Raw genomic sequence first — 25,823 nt, 5'->3', positions numbered from 1 at the left:
TTCTTTAAACAGCTTCGTATGGTGTATGGGCCCCAAAAAACACAACACAACACCGCATTTCTCTCACAGACAGAATATAGTGATTTCTGAAAAACACCCCCCCACCTTCCCCTTCCAGCTGGAGTTCTAACCCCTGACCACGAGAGAATTTAGAGATTTTTAGGAACTCAGCCAGAACATTCTGCCAGTATCAACAGTTCATGAGAGGAATTAGATCCAGGAAGATAGAAGATCGCAGATTCATTTAGTATAATAGGAAGTAATAAGTCACTATAAAAAGAGCAATTACTGAGTGATAGACAGAATTCTAGGCGGGGGGGATCATTCCTTAAAGGTACAGTACTTGTATTATTATTATCTAGTCACCATGAGACTATAAAAAGATTTTGCATCTCTGCCAACTCTGATGTCTTTTTAATCTCAGTATGGAGTATCTAACAGTTCAGAAATTCCTTTCTTCTAGCAATGGTTACAAGAATGAAAACCTAGAAAAGATCTCCAAATATAATGATTTCTCTCTATAACGGAGCATTGAGGATATGGGCCTTTCACTGCTTTTTAAGGATGAGAAAATAAAAACCAACACAACATCCTATTTACATCCTGACTCCCCTCCTAAAAACATGGACTGTGAGATCCTCTGGCGTATATTGATAAGGTATATTGGAGCCTCCTATCCTCTAAGCTGACAACTCTCTTCTCGACTACCTCGTACACATGCACACTCAGGTCGACTAAGCGTGCAGGTGTTTTCAGTAAGGACAGTGTAGAAAGCTCTGAGAAAGGAAAGGTTCGTTAAAATTTAAGGACATGGAGTTAGAAGGCCTCCATATTAGACGGTCAGCTGGGTTCAACCAACTTTACTATGTATGAGACAATAAAGAGGACCCGACACTTGCCACAAATATGTGTTTTTTTTTTAAAGTGGTATAAATGCCGCTGTTCTCCAGTATCCAGAATTGTTTTTATTTTGATCCTGTGCCTCTCCATTCCTGAGATATGGCCCCTTCTTCCCTGTATATATAGGCTATTTAGCCAACTAGGAGTGGTCCTTGTCAAAGATCGCATTGAGGGATGTCGTACTGAACCCACCACGCTGTAATCTTTTTGTCACGAACAGCCCTCTGCTGCCCCCTATCATCAGGACAATTACACAATTCACTGATGATTAACGGATGAGGCTGCGGCTGTTACAACTAATAGGCCAGTTATCGGAGAACTAACAGTGAGCATAAGGTATACACACCTCCGATTCCAACACATGGATATATACCCTGCTAACTCCATGATAAACCAAGAACTACTCGCTGCCACCACCATTTGGTATTTTGACAGATCGATTGGACTGGCATGGCTCTTGTCAGCTATCTGGCCACTATTGATTTGGGGCTTATAGGCATGTGCAACAATTATGAAAAAATATGCAGATTCTTCCCGAATTAGTCCTAAAGTTGAAAAAGTATGTCTCATTAATATCAGATCTATACAAAACCCCAATATTCATAACTTTCAACTGATGCCCAAATGACTAGTTGCAGATGTAAAGCATCCTTTCAACTCAGAATGTGTTTCCTGGGGATAAAGGAGACTTCTCCACTTCTTCATCTCTGTGTAAACACATGTCCTTTTGTTATCTGGACCTCAGAAAAGATCTTTCCTGTTTAATTACCTGTACTCTATAGGGAGTCTTAATTAGTTTTGTCACTTTTCAGCTATATGTAATTTCCTCACTTCCAATATGTCAACTGTGCAATTTTAGATTGCCAGCTCTTTTCTCCTGAATGCCCCCTTCCTGGAGATGGTTTATGGATTTTAATGTTTTCTATGACACTTCCCCCTTTTCGAGGAGTTATGGGGGGCTGATTTACAGATCGTCCCCCAATCCCATCTTGCGGCCCACCATTGCCAAATCCCACAGTACCCTCTCCTTCTGGGATACGGAGATAGGCTGCTTTCACTCAATTCTGCCAGATAAGTCTGAGACTCCTGGATAGAGGTAGCCAGAAGTGACACTAAGGCACCAACCTCACAGGAACCTTCCGGGATCTGTTCTGGGTCAGTCACTGTTCCTGTTACCCTGGCTGATAAGGGTCCAGAAGGCAGTGCGTTACCTGTGTTCTGAGCTCTCTGGCTGCAGGTGACAGTGGCTAGGTAGGCTGTCTACACTGGGAATAATGTTTTCCCATATTTCTGACAGGCTGCGTATCCAACTTTGCCACCACCCTGATCAACTGTGAATACTACATTCCTGCCTCTCTGACAGGCTGATGGATACACCTTCCCACCACCCTGATTGACTGGGAATCCTGGTTTCCCTGATAATCTATGGATACAGCTTTCCCACCATCCCGACAGGCTTTGGACTGTACTTTCCTACCCCTCCTGACCGGCTGTGGACTCCATTTTTCCCTTATCCTGACCGGCCGTGGGACACAATTTCTCATCATCTGGACTGGCTGGGGATACAACTTTCTCAACCACCTGAGAAGCTATGGGTATCGCATTCCCATCATCCTGACAGATGGTGGAACACACTTTTCCCTTACCCTGATCAGGTGTGGGACACACTTTCCTACTATCTGGACAGGCTGGGGATAAGACCTTCCCCATCCCTCTTGTTACCTCAGGAGCCGTGCTAATCATGGGACAGCTACCACTGGCCACGTTACTGTCTGTTGTGACACTGGTCAGCTACATAGGACCATCTGTTAGATGATCTCCATGATGCCTGTCCCTATTGCCCTTAGCATTCATGCTGGCTCCTTTTAGGAGATCCTCAGCAACATTACCCCGCAGCATGACATTGCTGAGTTCTCCTGTACCACAAAACATATTTTAATTATGCATCACATTCACAGTATCAACCTTGGAAATGTAAGACATAAGATATGGGGGAGTTGTCAGTGATGTATTGGGCAACCAACCGTCCTAGATGAGTTATCAATAAAACATTTGTGGGGAGGTTCTCGGATAGCCCTCTTCCTTTAGCCCCCCCCTTCTTGCACCCCAATCCAGGAAAACCCAGGTCATTGGTAAGGGACGGTGAACACCCCAAAACCAGGTGACAGGGTCTTTCCAGGGACGAGTTCTTCCGGTAACAAAAACTCGGGGCCGATGAGTATACATTCTGCACCAGTGTCCTTGAGCCCAACAGTAATGATGTTGCCCACTGTAAGCAGTTGCAAATTTTCATGGACCCTCTCAACCGCTCCACCCACAAAAATAATAGCTGCACCAGGCCCCTGGGCCTCAGGTGTGGAGTTCATCTTCTGCGGGAGTCAGATGCAGCTGGGTGTTGGAAGATAGGGCGGTACCCCCTGAGGGCCAGCAGGCAGGGGCACTGGGGGTGGTTGTTGGCTTCCCCCTTTCCAGCTGGCAAAGACTGACTTCCGCACCTCAGTCGTATGATTGGCCTGTGCGATCTGTACTGCTTTAGCTGCCTCCTTTGGCTCCCGATTCAGAATAAACTCACATATTCACAGGGCAAACATGAAGAAATTGGTCCTTCACCATCAGGTCCTTCTGTTCCTCAAGTTGGTGACTGACAGTCCTTAGACTCACGGTTCAAAGTTTGTTCTCAGCCTGTCCACCACACCACTATAGATGTCAGGTTGTCCACACTGGAGAGCCAGGAAGTTTCTGCGGTACTTTTTTTTTTTATCAGGGTCCGTTTGATGGCCTCATAGTCCTGTCTTGGTTTTGAAGGAGAGAGGCTAACACCTCGAAAGCTTTGCCTTAGAACCCTGGGGTTAAATATCGGGACCACTGGTCTGCAGGCAGCTGCTCTTTTCAAATCCCCTCAGAAATGTGTTCAAGTCCCTGTTCTTGTCCATGACAGGAAAATGCTCTGGATGGGTTTTAAAGGTAGAGTCATTACTAGGCTCACTGTTCTGTGGGGTGGATGACTCCTTCTGGATTCATGTTAATGCCAGTTGATATTCTTGCTTCTCCCACTCATCCTGGGCCTGTCGCTCAGCTTGACACTCAGCTCTCTCAGCCTGGTCCTGTCGCTCGGCTAGTTCTTGGAATTGCAGAGTCAGCTGCAGCCGTCCCTCACGATCGTCTGCACTGATTTGCTGTAAGGCCATATGCATGTGGGGGTCCCCACTGTTCTGCTTGAGAATGTGGCTGGCATCCACAGGTGGGACCTCTTTCCATGCACACCTTGGCTGGCCTCTCCTTCATCAGGGCTCAGGTGATGGATTGGCTCTGCATCACATTGCAACAGCTCAGCAATCATTTGGTGACTTGTTTTGCCAGTGGCATCATTCTGTCTCATAGAACAGAGGGCAAGAACAACCATCTTCTGTTGGTTATACTAGGCCTCATCAAGGGTAGCCATAATTGTCAAACAAAAGATAAGACAGAAAAACAAGAAAAGAGGAAAAGGTGGGGTTGTAACTGCTACACGTACAGTAATGTTCCAGATAAAAATAATAAAAACACCGAGTCTGATTCCTTAAAACTTTGCACAGAATTCTCGCAGAACCGTGCAAGTGACAGGAATGATTGCTCAAACCAGATCACTGGTGTTGTGTAATATCCCACCACTTACCACCAATTGACAAAGATCACAGCCAGGGGGGTCATACCGAATCCACCACGCTGTTATCTTTTTGTCACGAACAGTCTCCTGCTACCCCCTATCATCAGGACAATTACACAACTGACCATCGATTAACGGATGAGGCTGTCGCTGTTACCACTAATAGGCTGGTTATTGGAGAACTAACAGTGAGCGTATGGTATATACACCTCCGATTCCAAAGCATGGAATATATATATGGTCACTGTTAACTCCATGATAACCTAAAAACTACTCGCTGCCACCACCAATCGTTTTCTTTTTACAGGCCGATCGGACGCCTGGTTTGATGCAGCGTATGGCTTTCAGGAGTGTGGTTTACAGAACAAAAGGAACAGAACCAGTACATTTTATATTTAATTCACAATGATAGGCAATATTTATAAAAAAAATATACAAAAGATTTTACAATGGGGACAAGACAATACAGTATATACAATTACATATTAAATACATATAATTACATAAAGTAAAATGGATTAACAGAGAAACATACTACGCTGATAACACTGATGGCTCATGAAATCAATCCAATTGAAAATGTCTTTTTATCAGTCCTTTTATCAGCACTTAAGCGATGTAGGGAAGGTGACCTGACGGACGGACGGACTAGTCAGAGTGAAGAAGGAAAGGTTTGCACAGTATATGTAGGTGTCAGTTATTACAGTGGGAAAACAGCTAGGAAAGTGTAGTGGACGTGCAGTACCTTGGGTTGACCATTAGTTGGCAGGGAGGAGTGTGAGCAAAGGACTTGACAACAGCTTAGGGCTTTAGAAACCATTGGTCATGGGGGGCGGGGTTACAGTGACAGGGGACCGGGAGAGCTATAAATACTGAGGGAGGGTTCCAGAAGGTTCCAGTCCCCAGGGGGAGATCCAGTGACAGGAGGACTGCGACAGTCTGTGCGCTGTGAGGAGAATCTAAACCAGGGGGACTGAGGAGAGAGAACGTCAGGGGGGTGGTCCTGACAGGAAGGACCGCAGAAGAGACGAGGCATTGGGTGTGAGACACCATATTTGACACGACGACTGATCAGTGGAAGCGCTGTTGGTTTACGGGCCTAAGGCGGCCACAGTGACGGACCTGTCAGGAGCGTCGACGAGTGAAGAGGGGACGGTGTACGCACACGCGTCCCCAGTACAGAGTAAGCGGCCCTGGAAACAGAGGGCCGTGAGGTAAAGAAAGTGCGGTGTGCTCTGAGGCCGTCAGACGGACGGCAAGTGAAATAAACTTGGACCTGTTGCACCCAGAATCTGCCTCCATCTTGTCTCTGTTTCGTCTCTGCGTGGTAAGAAGAGAGGGACCACACCTTAGCTCGGCCACCGACCCTAAATTTTGGCGTAGTCGGCAGGATCGCCGCCGCTAATACATCATCTTCTGCGGCAGGCCTGCCTTAAAGGATGGAGAAGGACTTGGACTGTGCTGCTTGGATAATAAATACCTGTGGATTACAATTGGCTTACCTGTGGATTACAAATTGGGAGCGCTGTGGTGACTCCGTGGTGCTGACAGAAGATCCGGGGCGGTATCAGGAGCTGCGCAAGATGGCGGCATTACTACAGCGCAGGGGAGAGGTCCGGGTGTTTGCAGTCGTGTTGAATGGACTGGGACCCCCTCCAATGTACCCCCGTGGACAGCAGTATGTGCCCGGAGGCCGACGCTCCCATGTACTGGACCCTAGCAGATGGGTGGAAAGGCCTGCCAATGCCCCACCCAGCAGGAGGAGTGGCACAGAAGAAAAGCTTGGCTGTAGCTGTCTGGCGCCATTCGATTGCTGCCCAACGGACGGTATGAGACGCTGCGGGTGTCGGGGCATCGGCCGCCTAGAGTGGCAATGGCGGCGAGAGATGGAGCTGCACCAGAAGTCATCTTCAGAACCACGGGCAGGCAGCGGGATGCTGAGCCGGGGAGCGGAGCCTGAGCAGAGTCAGCGAGAACGGCCGCCACTAATACCAGCAGAGGACTTCTCAGCAGAGCCCCCGAGTCTGGAGGGAAGGCCCGCAGGACAGTGGAGCAAGGAACGGAGGCTGCGGGGGGAAACCGCGTGATGATGGGATGGAGGCCGCAGCGCCGGGGAAGGTGAGAGTACCCCCGGCCCTACCAGTGCCTCCGCAAGCGGCCCCCACCATTCTGCTGCAGCACATGGCCCCCTGCGCACCGGAAGGCCTAGTTACCACGGGCCCCGTGGTGTATGCGGAGCTGAGCGAGGCCCCCGCTCATGTCCCCGAACTACCCCGCCCGGAGTCACCAGTGCAGAGCTCACCCAAAGAAGACGCTGCTGCGCTTTCCCTGCTAATAGCAGCTGCATCGTTGAAATCGGCCATTACTCCGGCTCCATTGGAAGTAGTGGATGCGGCCTGTCCTGAGGCCGCGGTTATGCCGCTGCTGGAGTCGGCTGCGACCGACTTAGCGGGCCCTGTGATTCCAGCCCCCGAGGACCCAGTTGTCCCCATTTGCCACCTGACCCCAGCGGCTGCTGGGCCATAGAAATCTTCGTCCGTTTCTGTCTTGCGGTCTTTTCAGCGGAGTCCCGCCCACCGAACTCCAGGGCCCGTGCTGTTCCCTCTGTGTGGGTAGCGGAGGTGATCAGGAAGAAGAAGGCACGGGAGCAGGAAGTGTGGAACCTGCCCCACACTCAAGGAGAGGCCGTCATGGAAAAGAAGAGGACTTGAATGGACACCCTCAGTATCCCCGGGGGCTCCACGGCTGTGGGGTCCCTCACTACTAGCCACTGCGTAGTGAAGTAGACTGTCGAGAGTTTGGTGCACTGTAGTGCAGGTTCTGAAGAACAGTTCTAGTTAAAAAAAAAAAAATGTTTGATGTGCTGAGTTTGTTTTTAGTATGTTCCTCTTACAGGATGTTATTTGCTGATTTGAAACTTGACAGAACGGGGATACGGAGAAGTGGAGGAGTGTTCAGGTCAAAGGAAGGGGGAAGAAAGAAGACATGCAATGTTATGTTGTTATATGTTGGTTTTAAAATGAGCAAAAGAAAACGAAAAAAATATATAAAAATGGGTACTTGTGCTATTATAAAGTTGTTTAATGTATAATATGCCAAAGTAAAATGCAACAGGTCCGGGTAAGGGAAGGTCTGCGGGACCAAAGGAAAGTGTGAGATCTGGTAGGGATCTAAGAGTTGAGGAGGTCTGGGAGACCGGGACGCCGACCATGACATGTTATTGAAAGAAAGGAAAATGAGTTGGAAGACGTGAGAAAGACAGCCATCCTAGGTCAGGTCCCCAACACCACGGACACCCCTGAAGGAGGAAGGCGGGCGCTGGTAATGATCTAGAAGGTAAGAGACCTCGATCATGGCGTACCGAATAGTGGAAGGTGACAGTAGGGGAGAGTAGGGGAAGGTACACGCCACAGAGAGAATATGGGTGTACCTAGCCCAATTTGAAAGACGTTGTCATGTGACGTGCGCGCTGGTGAGTAGCAGTAGGCTGTTCAGAGCATAGTGCTCCCAGTATGGTTCGGCCCCCGCAGATAGTGGGTTTGGCCCAACAGCTGGTCCGACAACAGAATGTAGGTGTAGCTTCAGAACGACGAAGGCAGGGATGACGATTGTCGAGGTCGACAATGGACAAAGGAAGGGGGAGTGTAGGGAAGGTGACCTGACAGACGGAAGGACTAGTCAGAGTGAAGAAGGAAAGGTTTGCACAGTGTATGTAGGTGTCAGTTATTACAGTGGGAAAACAGCTAGGAAAGTGTAGTGGACGTGCAGTACCTTGGGTTGACCAATAGATGGCAGGGAGGAGTGTGAGCAAAGGACTTGACAACAGCTTAGGGCTTTAGAAACCGTTGGTCATGGGGGGCGGGGTTACAGTGACAGGGGACCGGGAGAGCTATAAATACTGAGGGAGGGTTCCAGAAGGTTCCAGTCCCCAGGGGGAGCTCCAGTGATAGGAGGACTGCGACAGTCTGTGCGCTGTGAGGAGAATCTAAACCAGGGGGACTGAGGAGAGAGAACGTCAGGGGGGTGGTCCTGACAGGAAGGACCGCAGAAGAGACGAGGCATTGGGTGTGAGACACCATATTTGACACGATGACTGATCAGTGGAAGCGCTGTTGGTTTACGGGCCTAAGGCGGCCACAGTGACGGACCTGTCAGGAGCGTCGACGAGTGAAGAGGGGACGGTGTACGCACACGCGTCCCCAGTACAGAGTAAGCGGCCCTGGAAACAGAGGGCCGTGAGGTAAAGAAAGTGCGGTGTGCTCTGAGGCCGTCAGACGGACGGTAAGTGAAATAAACTTGGACCTGTTGCACCCAGAATCTGCCTCCATCTTGTCTCTGTTTCGTCTCTGCACGGTAAGAAGAGAGGGACCACACCTCAGCTCGGCCACCGACCCTACAGCGACACCCACACACATCCCCTTGATAACTCATAACAGGGCTGGTCATGGCATATGGTTTCAGTTTCAGAAGATTATCAAATTCCCAACATTCACAGTATCTTCATTCTTGACGATCACAAGAATTCGGTATCGCCGTCATATTTTTCCATCGGGATTTTACCTTTTAATAGACAGGAAAGATGGCATGGCTGTTGTCAGCTATCTGAACACTATTGCTTTGGGGCTTATAAGCTTGTGTCACAGTTATGAAAAAACAGGGATATTCTTCTGCGAAAAAAACCCTATTTATGGCAAGGGGAGAGATTCTCTTCAAAGCGAACCTGTCAGCTGTTTTGGCCGATATAAGATACGGCCACTCCCTTTCAGGGCTTATCTACAGCATTCTATAATGCTATAAGCCCCAAACTCGACCTGTAGAGTAGAAAAATAAGTTTTATTATACTCACCTGTGGGGCGGTCTGGTCCGAGGGATGTCACTTTTCTTGGTCATGCAATGCTGTCCTCCTGCTTGCTTGTGTCGCAGTGCACAGGTGCGCACTACAGGACTTTGCTCTGCCCTCAACAGGGCAGATCAGTACGCCTGCACAGGAGCGTGATGCTGAGGAGACTCTGTGGATGATGCAGGGACGCATCATCCACATGAATCAAGAAGGAGGACAGCATCGCAAGAAGATGGGAGGCGCCGGACCAAGAAGAGCGACACCCCTCGGACCGGACCGCCTGCAGGTGAGTATAATAAAAGTTATTTTTCTTCTCTTACTGGTGGGCTTGGGGCTTATATACAGCATTATAGAATACTGTATTTCAGCCCTAAAAGGTTATGGCCATAACTGATATCAGCCAAAACTGATGACAGGTTCCCTTTAAAAGTGTACTTATAAGTTATAAAAGATCAAAAATGGAGGTTTTAAGCAGATAATGAATCCAAAAAAGCCATATTCTATGTTCCAATAGTGTAAAAGCTGCTTCCAAGAAGTTGCTTCTTCTCATCAGGTACTGGAGTGTAATACAAAAGAGACAGACAGCATTATCATGACTGATAACACCTCTATATACAGTAGATAACACAGGATTCACCATTCACAATAGGTGATGTCACAGCTCACCTCCTCCTGCTGTATAATGACTGATAACACCTCTATGTACAGTAGATAACACAGGATTCACCATTCACAATAGATGATGTCACAGCTCACCTCCTCCTCCTGTACAATGACTGATAACACCTCTATATACAGTAGATAACACAGGATTCACCATTCACAATAGGTGATGCCACAGCTCACCTCCTCCTGCTGTATAATGACTGATAACACCTCTATATACAGTAGATAACACAGGATTCACCATTCACAATAGATGATGTCACAGCTCACCTCCTCCTCCTGTACAATGACAGATAACACCTCTATATACAGTAGCTAATGCAGGATCCATAATTTACAATAGGTAATGTCACAGCTCACCTCCTCCTGTACAGTGACTGATAACACGTTTATATACAGTAAATAACACCAGATCCACCATTCACAATAGACGTTGTCATAGCTCACCTCCTCCTCCTCCTGTACAATGACTGATAACACCTCTATATACAGTAAATAACACCGGATCCACCATTCACAATAGGTGATGTCACAGCTCACCTTCTCCTCCTGTATGACTGATAACACCTCTATATACAGTAAATAACACCGGATCCACCATTCTCAATAGGTTATGTCACAGCTCACCTCCTCCTCCTGTACAATGACTGCTAACACCTTTATATACAGTAGATAATGCAGGATCCACATTCACAACAGGTGATGGCACAGCTCACCCCCTGCTCCTGTACAATGACTGATAACACCTTTATATACAGCAAATAACACAGGATCCACCATTCACAATAGGTGATGTCACAGCTCACCTCCTCCTCTTTAACAATGACTGATAACATTTTCCGATGACACATTCCCTTTAAAAGTTTCTGTGTATGCTAAATAGGAATGACTGGGTAACAAGATGGATGAACACATTCATGCAAATCATGACATTGAGATCCCTGAAGACCTCAACAGCAGACAAACAATCTAGATAAATACCATTCTTGGCCACCAAGAACAGACAGGATCCTGTCTACCTTCGCTTCTTCTCTGTACTTCGTGCTGTGATTGATTAGCAATGAAATGAGATACATTCGATGTTATCGGTGATGACGTGTAGTCAAATATTTATCTTGACGCCGAATTTGGAAATAAATTCTTCAAAGACTTTTTCAGACTACGCTGGAGTCACAACATTATATCTCATACGCTTATTGGGAAGGCTTGGTTTACAACTAACCAATATAATATTAAAATTAATATTGTAACCAAGTGAGCAATTTCCAGGTGTAATCTTGTTTATTGAAACACTGTCCCTATCCATTCTTATACCTTTCTAGCCTCAACATCATGGGGTGAATTTTGGCAGTCTAACAACCATAGAGTCGAGAAGAGACAGGCTCAAATTAGTTGGCTGGTTATAAAAAAAGATCAAAGGGAAAGTGGAGCTGTACACTTGTAGGATTGTTCAGCTGTACACTTGAAGGATTGTCGAGCTGTACATGTGTAACACTGTAGAGGTATCTTCTTGGACAACTGTAGAGATGTGTACTTGTAGGACTGTGGAGGTGTACACTTGTAGGACTGGGGAAGTGTACACCTGTAGGACTGTGAAGCTGTACACCTGTAGGACTGTGGAGCTGTACACCTGTAGGACTGTGAAGCTGTACACCTGTAGGACTGTGAAGCTGTACACCTGTAGGACTGTGGAGCTGTACACCTATAGTACTGTAGAGCTGTATACCTATAGCACTGTGGAGCTGTACACCTGTAGGACTGTAGAGCTGTATACCTATAGCACTGTGGAGCTGTACACCTGTAGGACTGTAGAGCTGTATACCTATAGCACTGTGGAGCTGTACACCTGTAGGACTGTGGAGCTGTACACCTGTAGGACTGTGGAGCTGTACACCAGTAGGACTGTGGAGGTGTTCGCTTATAGGACTGTGGAGGTGGAAACTTATAGGGCTGTGGAGGTGGACACTTATAGGGCTGTGGAGGTGTACGATTATAGGACTGTGGAGCTGTACACCTGTAGGACTGTGGAGCTGTACACCTGTAGGACTGTGGAGCTGTACACCTATAGGACCGTAGAGCTGTAAACCTGTAAAACTGTGGAGCTGTACACCTGTAGGACTGTGGAGGTGTTCGCTTATAGGACTGTGGAGGTGGAAACTTATAGGGCTGTGGAGGTGGACACTTATAGGGCTGTGGAGGTGTACGATTATAGGACTGTGGAGCTGTACACCTGTAGGACTGTGGAGCTGTACACCTGTAGGACTGTGGAGGTGTACACTTGAAGGACTATGGAGGTGTACACATACAGGACAGTGGAGGTGTACGCTTATAGGAATGTGGAGGTGGATACTTACAAGACTGTGGAGGTGGACACTTACTGGACCTTGGTGCTGTGCACTTGTAGGACTGTAGAGCTGTACATTCATAGGACTGTAGAGCTGTACACCTATAGCACTGTGAAGCTGTACACCTGTAGGACTGTGGAGCTGTACACCTGTAGGACTGTGGAGCTGTACACCTGTACGACTGTGAAGCTGTACACCTGTAGGACTGTGAAGCTGTACACCTGTAGGACTGTGGAGCTGTACACCTGTAGTACTGTAGAGCTGTATACCTATAGCACTGTGGAGCTGTACACCTGTAGGACTGTAGAGCTGTATACCTATAGCACTGTGGAGCTGTACACCTGTAGGACTGTGGAGCTGTACACCTGTAGGACTGTGGAGCTGTACACCTGTAGGACTGTGGAGGTGTTCGCTTATAGGACTGTGGAGGTGGAAACTTATAGGGCTGTGGAGGTGGACACTTATAGGGCTGTGGAGGTGTACGATTATAGGACTGTGGAGCTGTACACCTGTAGGACTGTGGAGCTGTACACCTGTAGGACTGTGGAGGTGTACACTTGAAGGACTATGGAGGTGTACACATACAGGACAGTGGAGGTGTACGCTTATAGGAATGTGGAGGTGGATACTTACAAGACTGTGGAGGTGGACACTTACTGGACCTTGGTGCTGTGCACTTGTAGGACTGTATAGCTGTACATTCATAGGACTGTAGAGCTGTACACCTATAGCACTGTGAAGCTGTACACCTGTAGGACTGTGGAGCTGTACACCTGTAAGACTGTGAAGCTGTACACCTGTAGGACTGTGAAGCTGTACACCTGTAGGACTGTGGAGCTGTACACCTGTAGTACTGTAGAGCTGTATACCTATAGCATTGTGGAGCTGTACACCTGTAGTACTGTAGAGCTGTATACCTATAGCACTGTGGAGCTGTACACCTGTAGGACTGTGGAGCTGTACACCTGTAGGACTGTGGAGCTGTACACCTGTAGGACTGTGAAGCTGTACACCTGTAGTACTGTAGAGCTGTATACCTATAGCACTGTGGAGCTGTACACCTGTAGGACTGTGGAGCTGTACACCTGTAGGACTGTGGAGCTGTACACCTGTAGGACTGTGGAGCTGTACACCTGTAGTACTGTAGAGCTGTATACCTATAGCACTGTGGAGCTGTACACCTGTAGGACTGTAGAGCTGTACACCTATAGCACTGTGAAGCTGTACACCTGTAGGACTGTGGAGCTGTACACCTGTAGGACTGTGGAGCTGAACACCTGTAGGACTGTGGAGCTGTACACCTGTAGGACTGTGGCGTTATGCACCCGTAGGACTGTGAAGCTGTACACCTGTAGGACTGTGGAGCTGTACACCTGTAGGACTGTAGAGCTGTATACCTATAGCACTGTGGAGCTGTACACCTGTAGGACTGTGGAGGTATGCACCTATAGGACTGTGGAGTTGTATGCTTGTAAGCCTGAAGGGCTGTACACATGTAGCACTGTGGAGCTGTACACCTGTCGGACTGTGGAGCTGTACACCAGTAGGACTGTGGAGCTGTACACCAGTAGGACTGTGAAGCTGTACACATGTAGCACTGTGGAGCTGTACACATGTAGCACTGTGGAGCTGTACACCTGTCGGACTGTGGAGCTGTACACCAGTAGGACTGTGGAGCTGTACACCAGTAGGACTGTGAAGCTGTACACATGTAGCACTGTGGAGTTATGCACCTATAGGACTGTGGAGCTGTACACCTGTCGGACTGTGAAGCTGTACACCAGTAGGACTGTGGAGCTGTACACCAGTAGGACTGTGGAGCTGTACACCTGTAGGACTGTTGAGTTATGCACCTATAGGACTGTGGAGCTGTACACCAGTAGGACTGTGGAGCTGTACACCTGTAGGACTGTGGAGCTGTACACCTGTAGGACTGTGGAGCTGTACACCTGTAGGACTGTGGAGCTGTACACCTGTAGTACTGTAGAGCTGTATACCTATAGCACTGTGGAGCTGTACACCTGTAGGACTGTAGAGCTGTACACCTAAAGCACTGTGAAGCTGTACACCTGTAGGACTGTGGAGCTGTACACCTGTAGGACTGTGGAGCTGAACACCTGTAGGACTGTGGAGCTGTACACCTGTAGGACTGTGGCGTTATGCACCCGTAGGACTGTGAAGCTGTACACCTGTAGGACTGTGGAGCTGTACACCTGTAGGACTGTAGAGCTGTATACCTATAGCACTGTGGAGCTGTACACCTGTAGGACTGTGGAGGTATGCACCTATAGGACTGTGGAGTTGTATGCTTGTAAGCCTGAAGGGCTGTACACATGTAGCACTGTGGAGCTGTACACCTGTCAGACTGTGGAGCTGTACACCAGTAGGACTGTGGAGCTGTACACCAGTAGGACTGTGAAGCTGTACACATGTAGCACTGTGGAGCTGTACACATGTAGCACTGTGGAGCTGTACACCTGTCGGACTGTGGAGCTGTACACCAGTAGGACTGTGGAGCTGTACACCAGTAGGACTGTGAAGCTGTACACATGTAGCACTGTGGAGTTATGCACCTATAGGACTGTGGAGCTGTACACCTGTCGGACTGTGAAGCTGTACACCAGTAGGACTGTGGAGCTGTACACCAGTAGGACTGTGGAGCTGTACACCTGTAGGACTGTTGAGTTATGCACCTATAGGACTGTGGAGCTGTACACCAGTAGGACTGTGGAGCTGTACACCTGTAGGACTGTGAAGCTGTACACCTGTAGGACTGTGAAGCTGTACACATGTAGCACTGTTGAGTTATGCACCTATAGGACTGTGGAGCTGTACACCAGTAGGACTGTGGAGCTGTACACCTGTAGGACTGTGGAGGTGTACACCTATAGGACTGTGGAGCTGTACACCAGTAGGACTGTGGAGCTGTACACCAGTAGGACTGTGGAGCTGTACACCAGTAGGACTGTGGAGCTGTACACCAGTAGGACTGTGGAGCTGTACACCTATAGGACTGTGGAGCTGTACACCAGTAGGACTGTGGAGCTGTACACCAGTAGGACTGTGGAGCTGTACACCAGTAGGACTGTGGAGCTGTACACCAGTAGGACTGTGGAGCTGTACACCAGTAGGACTGTGGAGCTGTACACCTATAGGACTGTGGAGCTGTACACCAGTAGGACTGTGGAGCTGTACACCTGTAGGACTGTGGAGGTGTACACCTGTAGGACTGTGGAGGTTGTAGTGCAGCAGGATTGGTGCAGTGCGACAGATAGACGGGGACCACAGAAAGTTCAACATAAACAGTTTCCTTAATCTCAGACTCACATAAAGGAGTGATATCCTCCGGATTGCAGCCAGGTTTCAGCAAATACAGTCCGTGTTCAAAACCCGTTGCCGTGGGCAATGGCACCACCATGTCTCTTGCGTCTGTAAGGGAGTGAGATATGATGTCTTTCTTGCTTCCCTTCCTTGGATTGCCCCTTCGAATGTTAATATGTACATATTGCTAATTGATAATGTTTATGACAAACGCCTGCGGTACTGCTACATAGAAATATGTATTATCGCTCGTCGCTTATGGTATTGCCACAAGTGTATTTGTGTTACCATTCTGTAGAGGACTGTTTTATATTGCCTTATGTTCCTTTGGTATAATATGTGTGATTAATGTTTATGTACAGTTAGGGTAAGTCAGTGCATCCTTTTGGGGGTACATTAGAGGAAGGCACTTTAGTATATAGTTTACATAGTTATCATAGAATCATAGAATCATAGAATCGTAGAGTTGGAAGGGACCTCCTGGGCCATCTGGTCCAACCCCCTGCTCAAAGCAGGATTCGCTAAATCATCCCAGTCAGATGTCTGTCCAGCCTCTGTTTGAAGACTTCCATTGAAGGAGAACTCACCACTTCTCGTGGCAGCCTGTTCCACTCATTGATCACTCTAACTGTCAAAAAGTTTTTTCTAATATCTAATCTGTGTCTCCTCCCATTCAGTTTCATCCCATTGCTTCTAGTCTTTCCTTGTGCAAATGAGAATAAAGTTGATCCTTCTACAATGTGACAGCCCTTTAGATATTTGTAGACAGCAATTAAGTCTCCTCTCAGTCTTCTCTTTTGCAAACTAAACATTCCCAAATCCTGCAACCTTTCCTCATAAGACAGGGTTTGCAGACCGGTCACCATTCTGGTCGCTCTTTTCTGAACTTGCTCCAGTTTGTTGATGTCTTTTTTAAAATGTGGTGCCCAAAACTGGACACAATATTCCAGATGAGGTCTGACCAAAGAGGAGTAGAGGGAAATAATGACTTCACGTGATCTAGACTGTATGCTTCTGTTAATACATCCTAGAACTGCATTTGCCTTTTTTGCTGCTGCATCACACTGTTGACTCATATTCAGTCTGTGATCTATTAGTATACCCAAGTCTTTTTCACATGTGCTGTCACTTAGCCCTATTCCTCCCATTCTATATATGCTTTTTTCATTTTTATTGCCCAGATGTAGTACTTTGCATTTCTCCCTGTTAAAAACCATTCTGTTAGTTACTGCCCACTTCTCCAGTTTATTTAAATCTTTCTGAATCCTCTCTCTCTCTTCTCTAGTATTAGCTATCCCTCCTAGCTTTGTGTCATCAGCAAATTTAATCAGTTTACCCTCAATTCCTTCATCTAAATCGTTGATAAAGATGTTGAACAATACAGGGCCCAGGACAGAGCCCTGTGGTACCCCACTTGAGACATTCTTCCAACTGGATGTGCAGCCATTTACGACCACTCTTTGGGTCCGATCACTAAGCCAGCTATGAATCCACCTAACAGTTGCCTTGTCCATTCCATACTTAGTCATTTTTTCAATAAGGATTGTATGAGAGACTTTGTCAAATGCTTTGCTGAAGTCAAGATATACTATATCTACAGCATTTCCTTGATCCACCCAATCAGTGATACCGTCATAGAAGGAAATTAAGTTAGTCTGACATGACTTATTAGTTACAAACCCATGCTGACTCTGTTTGATCACTTCATTCTTATCCAGGTATTGACTTACATGTTGTTTAATAATTTGTTCAAAGATCTTTCCTGGTATAGAAGTCAGACTCACCGGCCTATAGTTGCCTGGGTCCACCTTCTTCCCCTTTTTGAAGATAGGAACAACATTTGCTCTTCTCCAGTCTTCTGGCACTTCTCCTGTTCTCCAAGAATTTTCAAAGATTATGGAGAGTGGTTCAGAAATTTCTTCTGCTATCTCCTTCAGTACTCTGGGGTGTAATTCATCTGGACCTGGAGACTTGAATTCATTTAGGTTAGCTAAGTGTTTCCTCACTATCTTTCTGTTTATAGATATCCTGGATTCTTCTATTCCCTTAATAGGACAGTGAATAACAGTTGGTGTTACATTTCCTTTCTGAGAGAAAACAGATGCAAAATAGGAATTTAAAAGTTCAGCCTTCTCAACATCCTGTCTTACCATTTCATCATTTTCATCCTGTAAAAATCCTATAGCATCTTTGACTTTTCTTTTACTTTTGACATATCCCCAAAATCCTTTATTATTGCTTTTGACATCTCTTGCAAGCCTCAATTCATTTTCAGCTTTAGATAATCTGATTTGTGCCCTGCAGATTCTGCAGACAGCATTATATTCTTCTTTAGATATGCCTCCCTCTTTCCATTTTATAAACATTTTTTTCTTCCTTTTTAGCATGTGCTTAAGTTCTGTGTTCACCCATCCTGGTTTCCTTAAATGCTTCCTATTCTTCCCTCTTTTCGGAATTGTTAACAACTGTGCTTTGAGAATTTCATTTTTCAAGATTTCCCATCCTTCCTGGACATTTTTGTCTTTAAGGATATACAGCCATTGGATCCCTCCAATTATCTTTCTGAATCCCTTAAAATCTGCCTTTCTGAAATCTAACCTTGACGTCTGAGTCTTCACAGGTCTTCCGCCTCTAGTTATCCAAAATTCTAAAATAGCATGGTCGCTACCTCCTAGGGTTCCAGCCACTTTTACCTCCTCAACCATTTCCTCCCTGTTTATAAGGATTAGATCCAAGGTAGCAGTTCCCCTTGTTTTCTCCCCTACCTTTTGGAAGATAAAGTTGTCAGCAAGAGAGGATAAGAATTTCCTTGACCTGTTAGTTTTGCCTGAGAGAGATTCCCAACAAATGTCTGGATAGTTGAAATCTCCCATGACAACAATGTCATATTTTTTGGAGAACTTGGCCATTTGATGCATAAAGAGTTCATCCATATCTTCAGCTTGCACAGGCGGCCTGTAGTAAATGTCTACAATGGTGTCCTTTCCATTGTTCTGTCCTTGTATTCTTACCCAAACAGTTTCCACAGAACTCCCAGTCTCTGAAGCTTCAATCTCTGTGCAGATATACGCGTTTCTAACATACAATGCAACACCTCCTCCTCGTTTATCAAGTCTGTTTCTTGCAAATAAGTTGTATCCTTCTAGTCTTGTATTCCAATCATGTGTATCGTCCCACCAAGTTTCAGTGATTCCAATGACATCATATTTCTTTTCCTGTGTTAGTAGTTCCAATTCTCCTTGTTTGTTGCCCATGCTTTGTGCATTAGTATAGAAACATTTTAGTTTGTGATTGGTTTCTCTTTCTCCAATATTTTTATTAATTAGATTCTTTCGTCTTTGTTCTTTCTTTCCACTTCTATTAGCAAAGTTCTCAATAGCATTTGTCAGGTGTATGGCTTTTTCTGGTCTTTTGCTTCCCTTCCCATGTTGTTCTAGTTTAAAGCTCTCCTTACAAGTGTAGCAAGGCGACTTCCAAATACATGCTTTCCAGTCTTCGTAAGGTGCACCCCATCTCTAGCAAGTAGTCCATCGTATAAGTAGTTCACTCCGTGATCCAGAAATCCAAATCGTTGCTGACGGCACCATCGACGTAGCCAGTTGTTCACCTGCAGAATCTTATTCCACCTCCTTGTTCCATGGCCATCCACTGGGAGGATGGAAGAGAAGACCACCTGCGCTCCCAGTTCTTTCACTTTCTTGCCTAAGTCTTCAAAGTCTCTGCAGATGGTTTCCAGGTCGTTTCTTGCGGTGTCATTTGTCCCCACATGTAGTAGCAGGAATGGGTAGTCATCTGTAGGTCTGAAGAGTCCTGATATCCTGTCAGACACATCTTTAATTTTTGCACCTGGAATGGGTAAATGTAGTTCTGTTGTGGGCCACTAGATGGGGGGCATACTAGTGGACCTTATAGCTATAGCTGATAGGATGTTTATAGAGGGTTAATTGTAGGAGGGGCTACCGGGTAGTAAGAGGGGAGCTTGTAGGAAGTTAAGTCAGAAGGGGCCAGGGTGCCCTAGTGTCCACATGGGCTATAGGCCCAGAGAGCTTGGAAGCCACGCAGCATTCAAACACTATAGCCCACATTACCCACGGCCGATGTGTGTCATAGCAGTGGTCCATTGCAGGAAAGGAAAGATGTGGCGACTTATCACCTGGGCAGATGCTTTTAGGGCAGGAGTCGGTTGGCCAGCTGAGATGAAGGCAGTTGGAGCTTCTACGAGATCAGTACAGACGGGCTGGATGCTTTACCAGAGGCAACCAAACCGGGTGACTGATGATTTCGAGTCTGGGGCGAAACAGGCAGAATGAATTCTCATAATGGCGAGGTCAAGCCAGGAAGGAACTGGGAGGCAGTTTAGGATGGTCCGATCCGAGCGTGTACTGCACAGAAGCGACAGCCAGAAAGGGAAAGATGAGGAAACAAGTAAATGGCACAATGTACTAACTGTGGATGTAACGTGTGAAGTACTCAGTAAAGAAAGTGTTAAAGTTAACTTGGACTGTGTCTCCATTGCTGGAGGTCACCTGAAAGAGGGACTGTCGTTGCCTGGGAAGTGTCCAGAGGAAGCCGAATCTGGAGATGCAGGTATGCCAGAAAGAAGAGTACAGTTTTCTGTAGGGGAAGGACTGGACCTAGATATTGCGGTTATTCAGGTCACGACTACAGTCCTGTCCCTCCCTTACAGGTGCACAAGCCGCCTTGAGTTCCCTGGCTCTGTGTTAGCTCCACACAGACCTCGGTTGCACAGAGCCTCCTGCTCTGAAGCTTGCAAACTCCAAAACTGACACACCAAGACAAAACTGACAGATTTAAATGGAATCCTGGCCATAGAGCCACTTCCAAAACCTGAGGTGGACACAGAGATTCGCCCCACTACCAAACCTGCAAGTCCCTCTAAAAATAAAAGCCCATAATGGTTTTTTCTAAAAATCTGACTAGGTCACTACTTGGTCTCAATCCATTCTTTCTTTTATTTTGCTTTGTGATTCACAGGCATTCTGCTGTGGACACAAGGCACTCCAGTGGGTTTAATAAGACTCCGTTCGCATCCTGAGGAGCACATATCGACCCTCGCATATAATCCCCCTCACTGCCTCACAAGGTGTACACTTATAGGACTGTGAAGCTGTTTTCCTGTAGGACTGTGGAGGTGTACACTTCTAGGACTCTGGAGGTGTACGCTTATAGGACTGTGGAAGTATACACTTATAGGACTGTGGAGGTGAACACTTATAGGACTGTGGAGGTGGACACGTATAGGACTGTGGAGGTGGACACTTATAGGACTGTGGAGGTGAACACTTATAGGACTGTGGAGGTGTACACTTATAGGACTGTGGAGGTGGACACTTATAGGACTGTGGAGGTGGACACTTATAGGACTGTGGAGGTATACACTTATAGGACTGTGGAAGTATACACTTATAGGACTGTGGAAGTATACACTTATAGGACTGTGGAGGTGGACACTTATAGGACTGTGGAGGTGAACACTTATAGGACTGTGGAGGTGGACACTTATAGGATTGTGGAGGTGAACACGTATAGGACTGTGGAAGTATACACTTATAGGACTGTGGAGGTGGACACGTATAGGACTGTGGAGGTGGACACTTATAGGACTGTGGAGGTGAACACTTATAGGACTGTGGAGGTGGACACTTATAGGACTGTGGAGGTGGACACTTATAGGACTGTGGAGGTGAACACTTATAGGACTGTGGAGGTGAACACTTATAGGACTGTGGAGGTGGACACTTATAGGACTGTGGAGGTGGACACGTATAGGATTGTGGAGGTGAACACTTATAGGACTGTGGAGGTGGACACTTATAGGACTGTGGAGGTATACACTTATAGGACTGGGGAGGTGGACACTTATAGGACTGGGGAGGTGGACACTTATAGGACTAGGGAGGTGGACACTTATAGGACTAGGGAGGTGGACACTTATAGGACTGGGGAGGTGGACACTTGCAGAAATGTTAAGCTGCACATGTGTAGGGTTGTGACAGGTGGAGGATGGTAGGACTAATCTAGCACAGTCACCTGCATACAATATACTTCCCGCCTTGACTACTGCAACACTATCTTCTGTGGCCTTCCTGCTAACTCTCTTGCACCACTCCAGTCTGTCCTCAATTCTGCTGCCCGACTAATCCACCTCTCCTCGCTACTCCCCCGTCTCTCCCCTCTGCAAATCCCTCCATTAGCTCCCAATTCCCCAACGAATCCAGTGCAAACTACTAATACTGACGTACAAAGCCATCCACAACCTGTCCCCTCCCTATATCTCTGAACTAATCTCCCATTATCTTCCCTCACGTAATCTTCGATCCTCCCAAGACCTCCTACTCTCCTCCACACTTATTCGTTCCTCACACCACCGCCTCCAAGATTTCTCCCGAATATCCCCCATCCTCTGGAATGCCACGCCTCAACACGTCCGATTATCCACCACCCTCGGATCCTTCAAACGGAACCTGAAAACCCATCTTTTCAGGAAAGCTTACAGCCTGCAATAACCATTCTGCCGCCTCACCACCGCCCGAGCCACCGCCTCATCACCACCAGAGCTGCTGCACCCCCGATCTTCTGTCTCTTCCCCACTATCCCGTAGAATGTAAGTCTGCAAGGACAGGGTCCTCTCCCCTCTGTACCAGTCTGTCATTGTAAATTTGTTTACTGTTATCAATGTCTATAACTTTGTATGTAACCCCTTCTCATGTACAGCACCATGGAATTAATGGCGCTATATAAATAAATAATTATGATAATCATAATAATACAGCACAACATATCCTTTTTTACTGCTTTTGATTGTTTAATATTCAATAATCCAACATCTCCTGAATTCTGTTGTTGCAGTTTATTTGAGTTATCTCCCCATTATTTAAGGACCAGCACATAGCTATGGACTATCCCTTGGACCCTGCCTCCTGTGCTGTCCTCGCACTCATTACCCCCCTCCTTTTTATTCCGATCCAGGCAGATGTCCATGGTAATTCCCATCCCACGCCTTTCCCCAGTGAGACCCCATCCATCGTCGCTCAGAACATTGTCTGCACCACAATAAAATACGCAGTGCATGGGAAACAAGAAACATGATTCTGCATTACTGGATGTCACAGGGGACGGGATAAGACGTAACACTGCTGAATACTTTGTCCTACCAAAACTGCTGACCACAAAATGTTCCCATTTTAATAAACAGCCACAAGTGAGATTCCCATAGATCCGGCCCTCATCTTATATATCAAAAGCTGATAAGACGCCAGGTTTAGGCTTTTTCAATAATAATAATAATAATAATAATAATAATAATAATGTAATGGCATGAGCTACAGCCATCTCCCCACAGCCATAAAAAAAACAAAACTAAAAACATTAGTTAATTTTTTTTTAAAGGGAAACTTCATCCATATTGAAACCTTGTAGCTTTACATATTACATAAATAATTTTAGCCCTGAGATATGGTTCATTTATTCTTATTATCATCATCGCACCCCAAAAAACAGCTGACTTTTTGTTAGACAAACTTTGTCTGACCAGACATGTACATGGCGGCCATTTAGAGTCCCAGTGATGGGGTCTCCAGTAATCCTCAGCCCTGTGGAAAAGTGATCTATAGTGAAAAAAACTTTTATAATGAGGTCCACAAAACCAATGTGTAACTGGACAAAAATATTGGGTAAAAAGGACCTGTCGATTTCCCTCAAAAAAACCAAGATAAACACCTTGTAAACAAAATCCCTAATTCTGATGCTGTTTTCCATTTTGTGTTCCCTTGCAGAGATATTCACATTTGTTGCTTTTCGAGCGCAGCATGTGAAATCTCTGCTTGCAGAATAACTGGGCGTTTCTTCACAGCATTCTCTGGGGGCATAGGCTTTCACCCCTTCCTCACAGATGCTGCCAATCACAGTTTGACCTCTGATCTAACAGTCCAGTGGTCTCATCTGGAAGGGAAAGGTGGAAGTTTACGCCCTCAGACAAGACTGAAGAAACACCCAGTTGGCCTGCAAAGCAGAGATTTCCCATACTGTGCTCAAAAAGAAACAAATATGAATAGCTATAAATATATAAATCTATAAAGATATCAATACTGTTTTCACTTGGTGCAGGGGCTTATGAAGCCAGGTAGGCCTCAGAATTTACAATAATAGAATGCCATGATACGCATTTCCCAAGGTCTAGTCAGCGCCTCAGGTGACATTCATCAGACATCACAACGTGCATCACCCGATGCAAGCCTCAGGCAGCCCACGTAAAGACGAATGTCACTTAAGATGCTAACTAAAGAAACATCGAGGGCTTCTGGCACCGAATAAGGATAACTAACAAAGATGCCAGAGGACACTCACATGGTCCAAGGAGCTGACTAGACCTTGGGTGACTCGGGTCATGACATTATATCAGACGTCGTCACAATGGTAGAACACCCATCTTAACATCAGAGGAGTGCCGAGTGAAGATTGAGGATGAAGACACGGGAGGAGTCGTGGAGCGTTGGACAATGAAGTTAGCATTTAGTTTCCCACCTTTTTGCTCACTTCAGTTCAGCAAAATGGCAACTCTTAGGGCATTTTGGGCATTTCTGCACAAAGAAAATCACAAAAAATGTGATTTCTGGAGAATTTGAATTTTTGGTAAAATTTGAGGAGAATTCAATTCTTGAATAGATTTTCTCATTTCTAATATATATACTTCTTTTGAGAACATAATATATTCTATTATGTTATGGACGCTAATACCTCAGTAACTTTGTGTCGTCAAATGTTTTGACCCACATCATATTACATTGTGCGGCACCCCTTCACGGCTTCATGGAACCGTGCTTGTGTAGTTCCCTCAAGCGATTTCTGAACTTCAACCTCAGATCGACTGTGCTGGGTTGATCTGGTGGCGCTTGAGAAAGGTAACTGCGAATGCGTAGTTTCCTATAATGATTTTCCAACAGGCTGCCAGCACAACTGTGTAGTGCCTTTTTGAAGTAAAAAGACCCTCATGTCTAGAGGCCTTCTTGTTCTCAAAACCTACCTCAAAGACCTCCTCGTCAAGTAGTCGTGTCCCAAACAAGGTGACGCCCTCCGTGCTAATGATAGGATCATCACCACGGTCCAGGAAATGAGTCTGCTTCTTCTCACAGTCGACTACCATCGTCACATTTTTTCCTTCTACGCTAAGTCCAATTCGATGCCACCTATAGGAAACAATAAGTGATGATCATGAAGGTCAAATTCGTGGGAAATATTAGCACATAAAATAAATCAAAATATTGTTGGGAAAAAAAGACTTTCAAATTACCAAAAACTCGATATATACATACACAGTGAATAGAAGACAGGCAGACGAAATGAGGAGGAGGGGGATGCAGCTGCAGTTTGCACAGTGGTTGAGTGATAAGGCTATGTGCACACTGTGCGGATTCACCCGCGGATTTTTCCGCGCGGATTTTGCACAATCCGCAGGTCAAAAGACCTGCGGATTACTCTGCGGTTTTGCCCTGCGGTTTATCACCTCCACAATAGAGGAGATGGCAAACCGCAGCAGAATTCGCAGAAAAGAATGACATGTCAATTCTTTCTGCGGATGTGAAACCACAGGCAAAACCGCACGGAAAATCCGCACCGTCTGCACAGGGGTTTCAATTTCCCATAGGCTAGAATGGTACTGTACATGACTTGCAGGTCTGCTGCAGATCCGCAGCAGAATCCGCACCGTGTGCACATAGCCTTAAAGGGAAAGAAGCCAAAATTGAAAGCTCCACTAAGGTGTACATCTAAAATAGCTATAGACGACTCAGAGGTGGTAGGCAGTAGCACCTAAGCCCTGCTGAATAAAGGGGCCCAAAGGCCTCTCTGCCATATATAAACCAATATATAATGACATGGTAGATGGGGGCCCCTGTTTCAGTATTATGAGTGCCCAGGTGACTGAAAGGATCCAAAGGCCAAAAAAAATAATGCCAGTATTATTAATATACCATGACTGGTGGGGTCCATTGTTACAGATTTAACAGTGGAATTGGACAAAACTGGCAGGGATACCATATTAAAATATTGATGATCTAGGACCCCTATAGTTCCAGCAAACTCCTTT

General features: G+C 46.3%; 1 protein-coding gene across 1 annotated transcript in view; it reads right to left on the bottom strand.

Moving 5' to 3' along the window:
• The window catches only part of COL5A3 (collagen type V alpha 3 chain), a 379,057-nt gene that overhangs the window by 151,791 nt on the left and 201,443 nt on the right, over positions 1-25,823 (bottom strand). Inside the window, exon 4 of the mRNA XM_073555703.1 lies at positions 24,762-24,924. Within this exon, the coding sequence (XP_073411804.1) occupies positions 24,762-24,924 (163 nt within the window). The remainder of the gene's footprint in view (positions 1-24,761; positions 24,925-25,823) is intronic.

This window comes from Dendrobates tinctorius, unplaced genomic scaffold, assembly GCF_039654945.1.
Source record: "Dendrobates tinctorius isolate UK_male_01 unplaced genomic scaffold, ASM3965494v1 ptg000228l, whole genome shotgun sequence".
NCBI classification, from domain to species: domain Eukaryota; kingdom Metazoa; phylum Chordata; class Amphibia; order Anura; family Dendrobatidae; genus Dendrobates; species Dendrobates tinctorius.
This window is presented reverse-complemented; position numbering and strand designations above follow the sequence as displayed.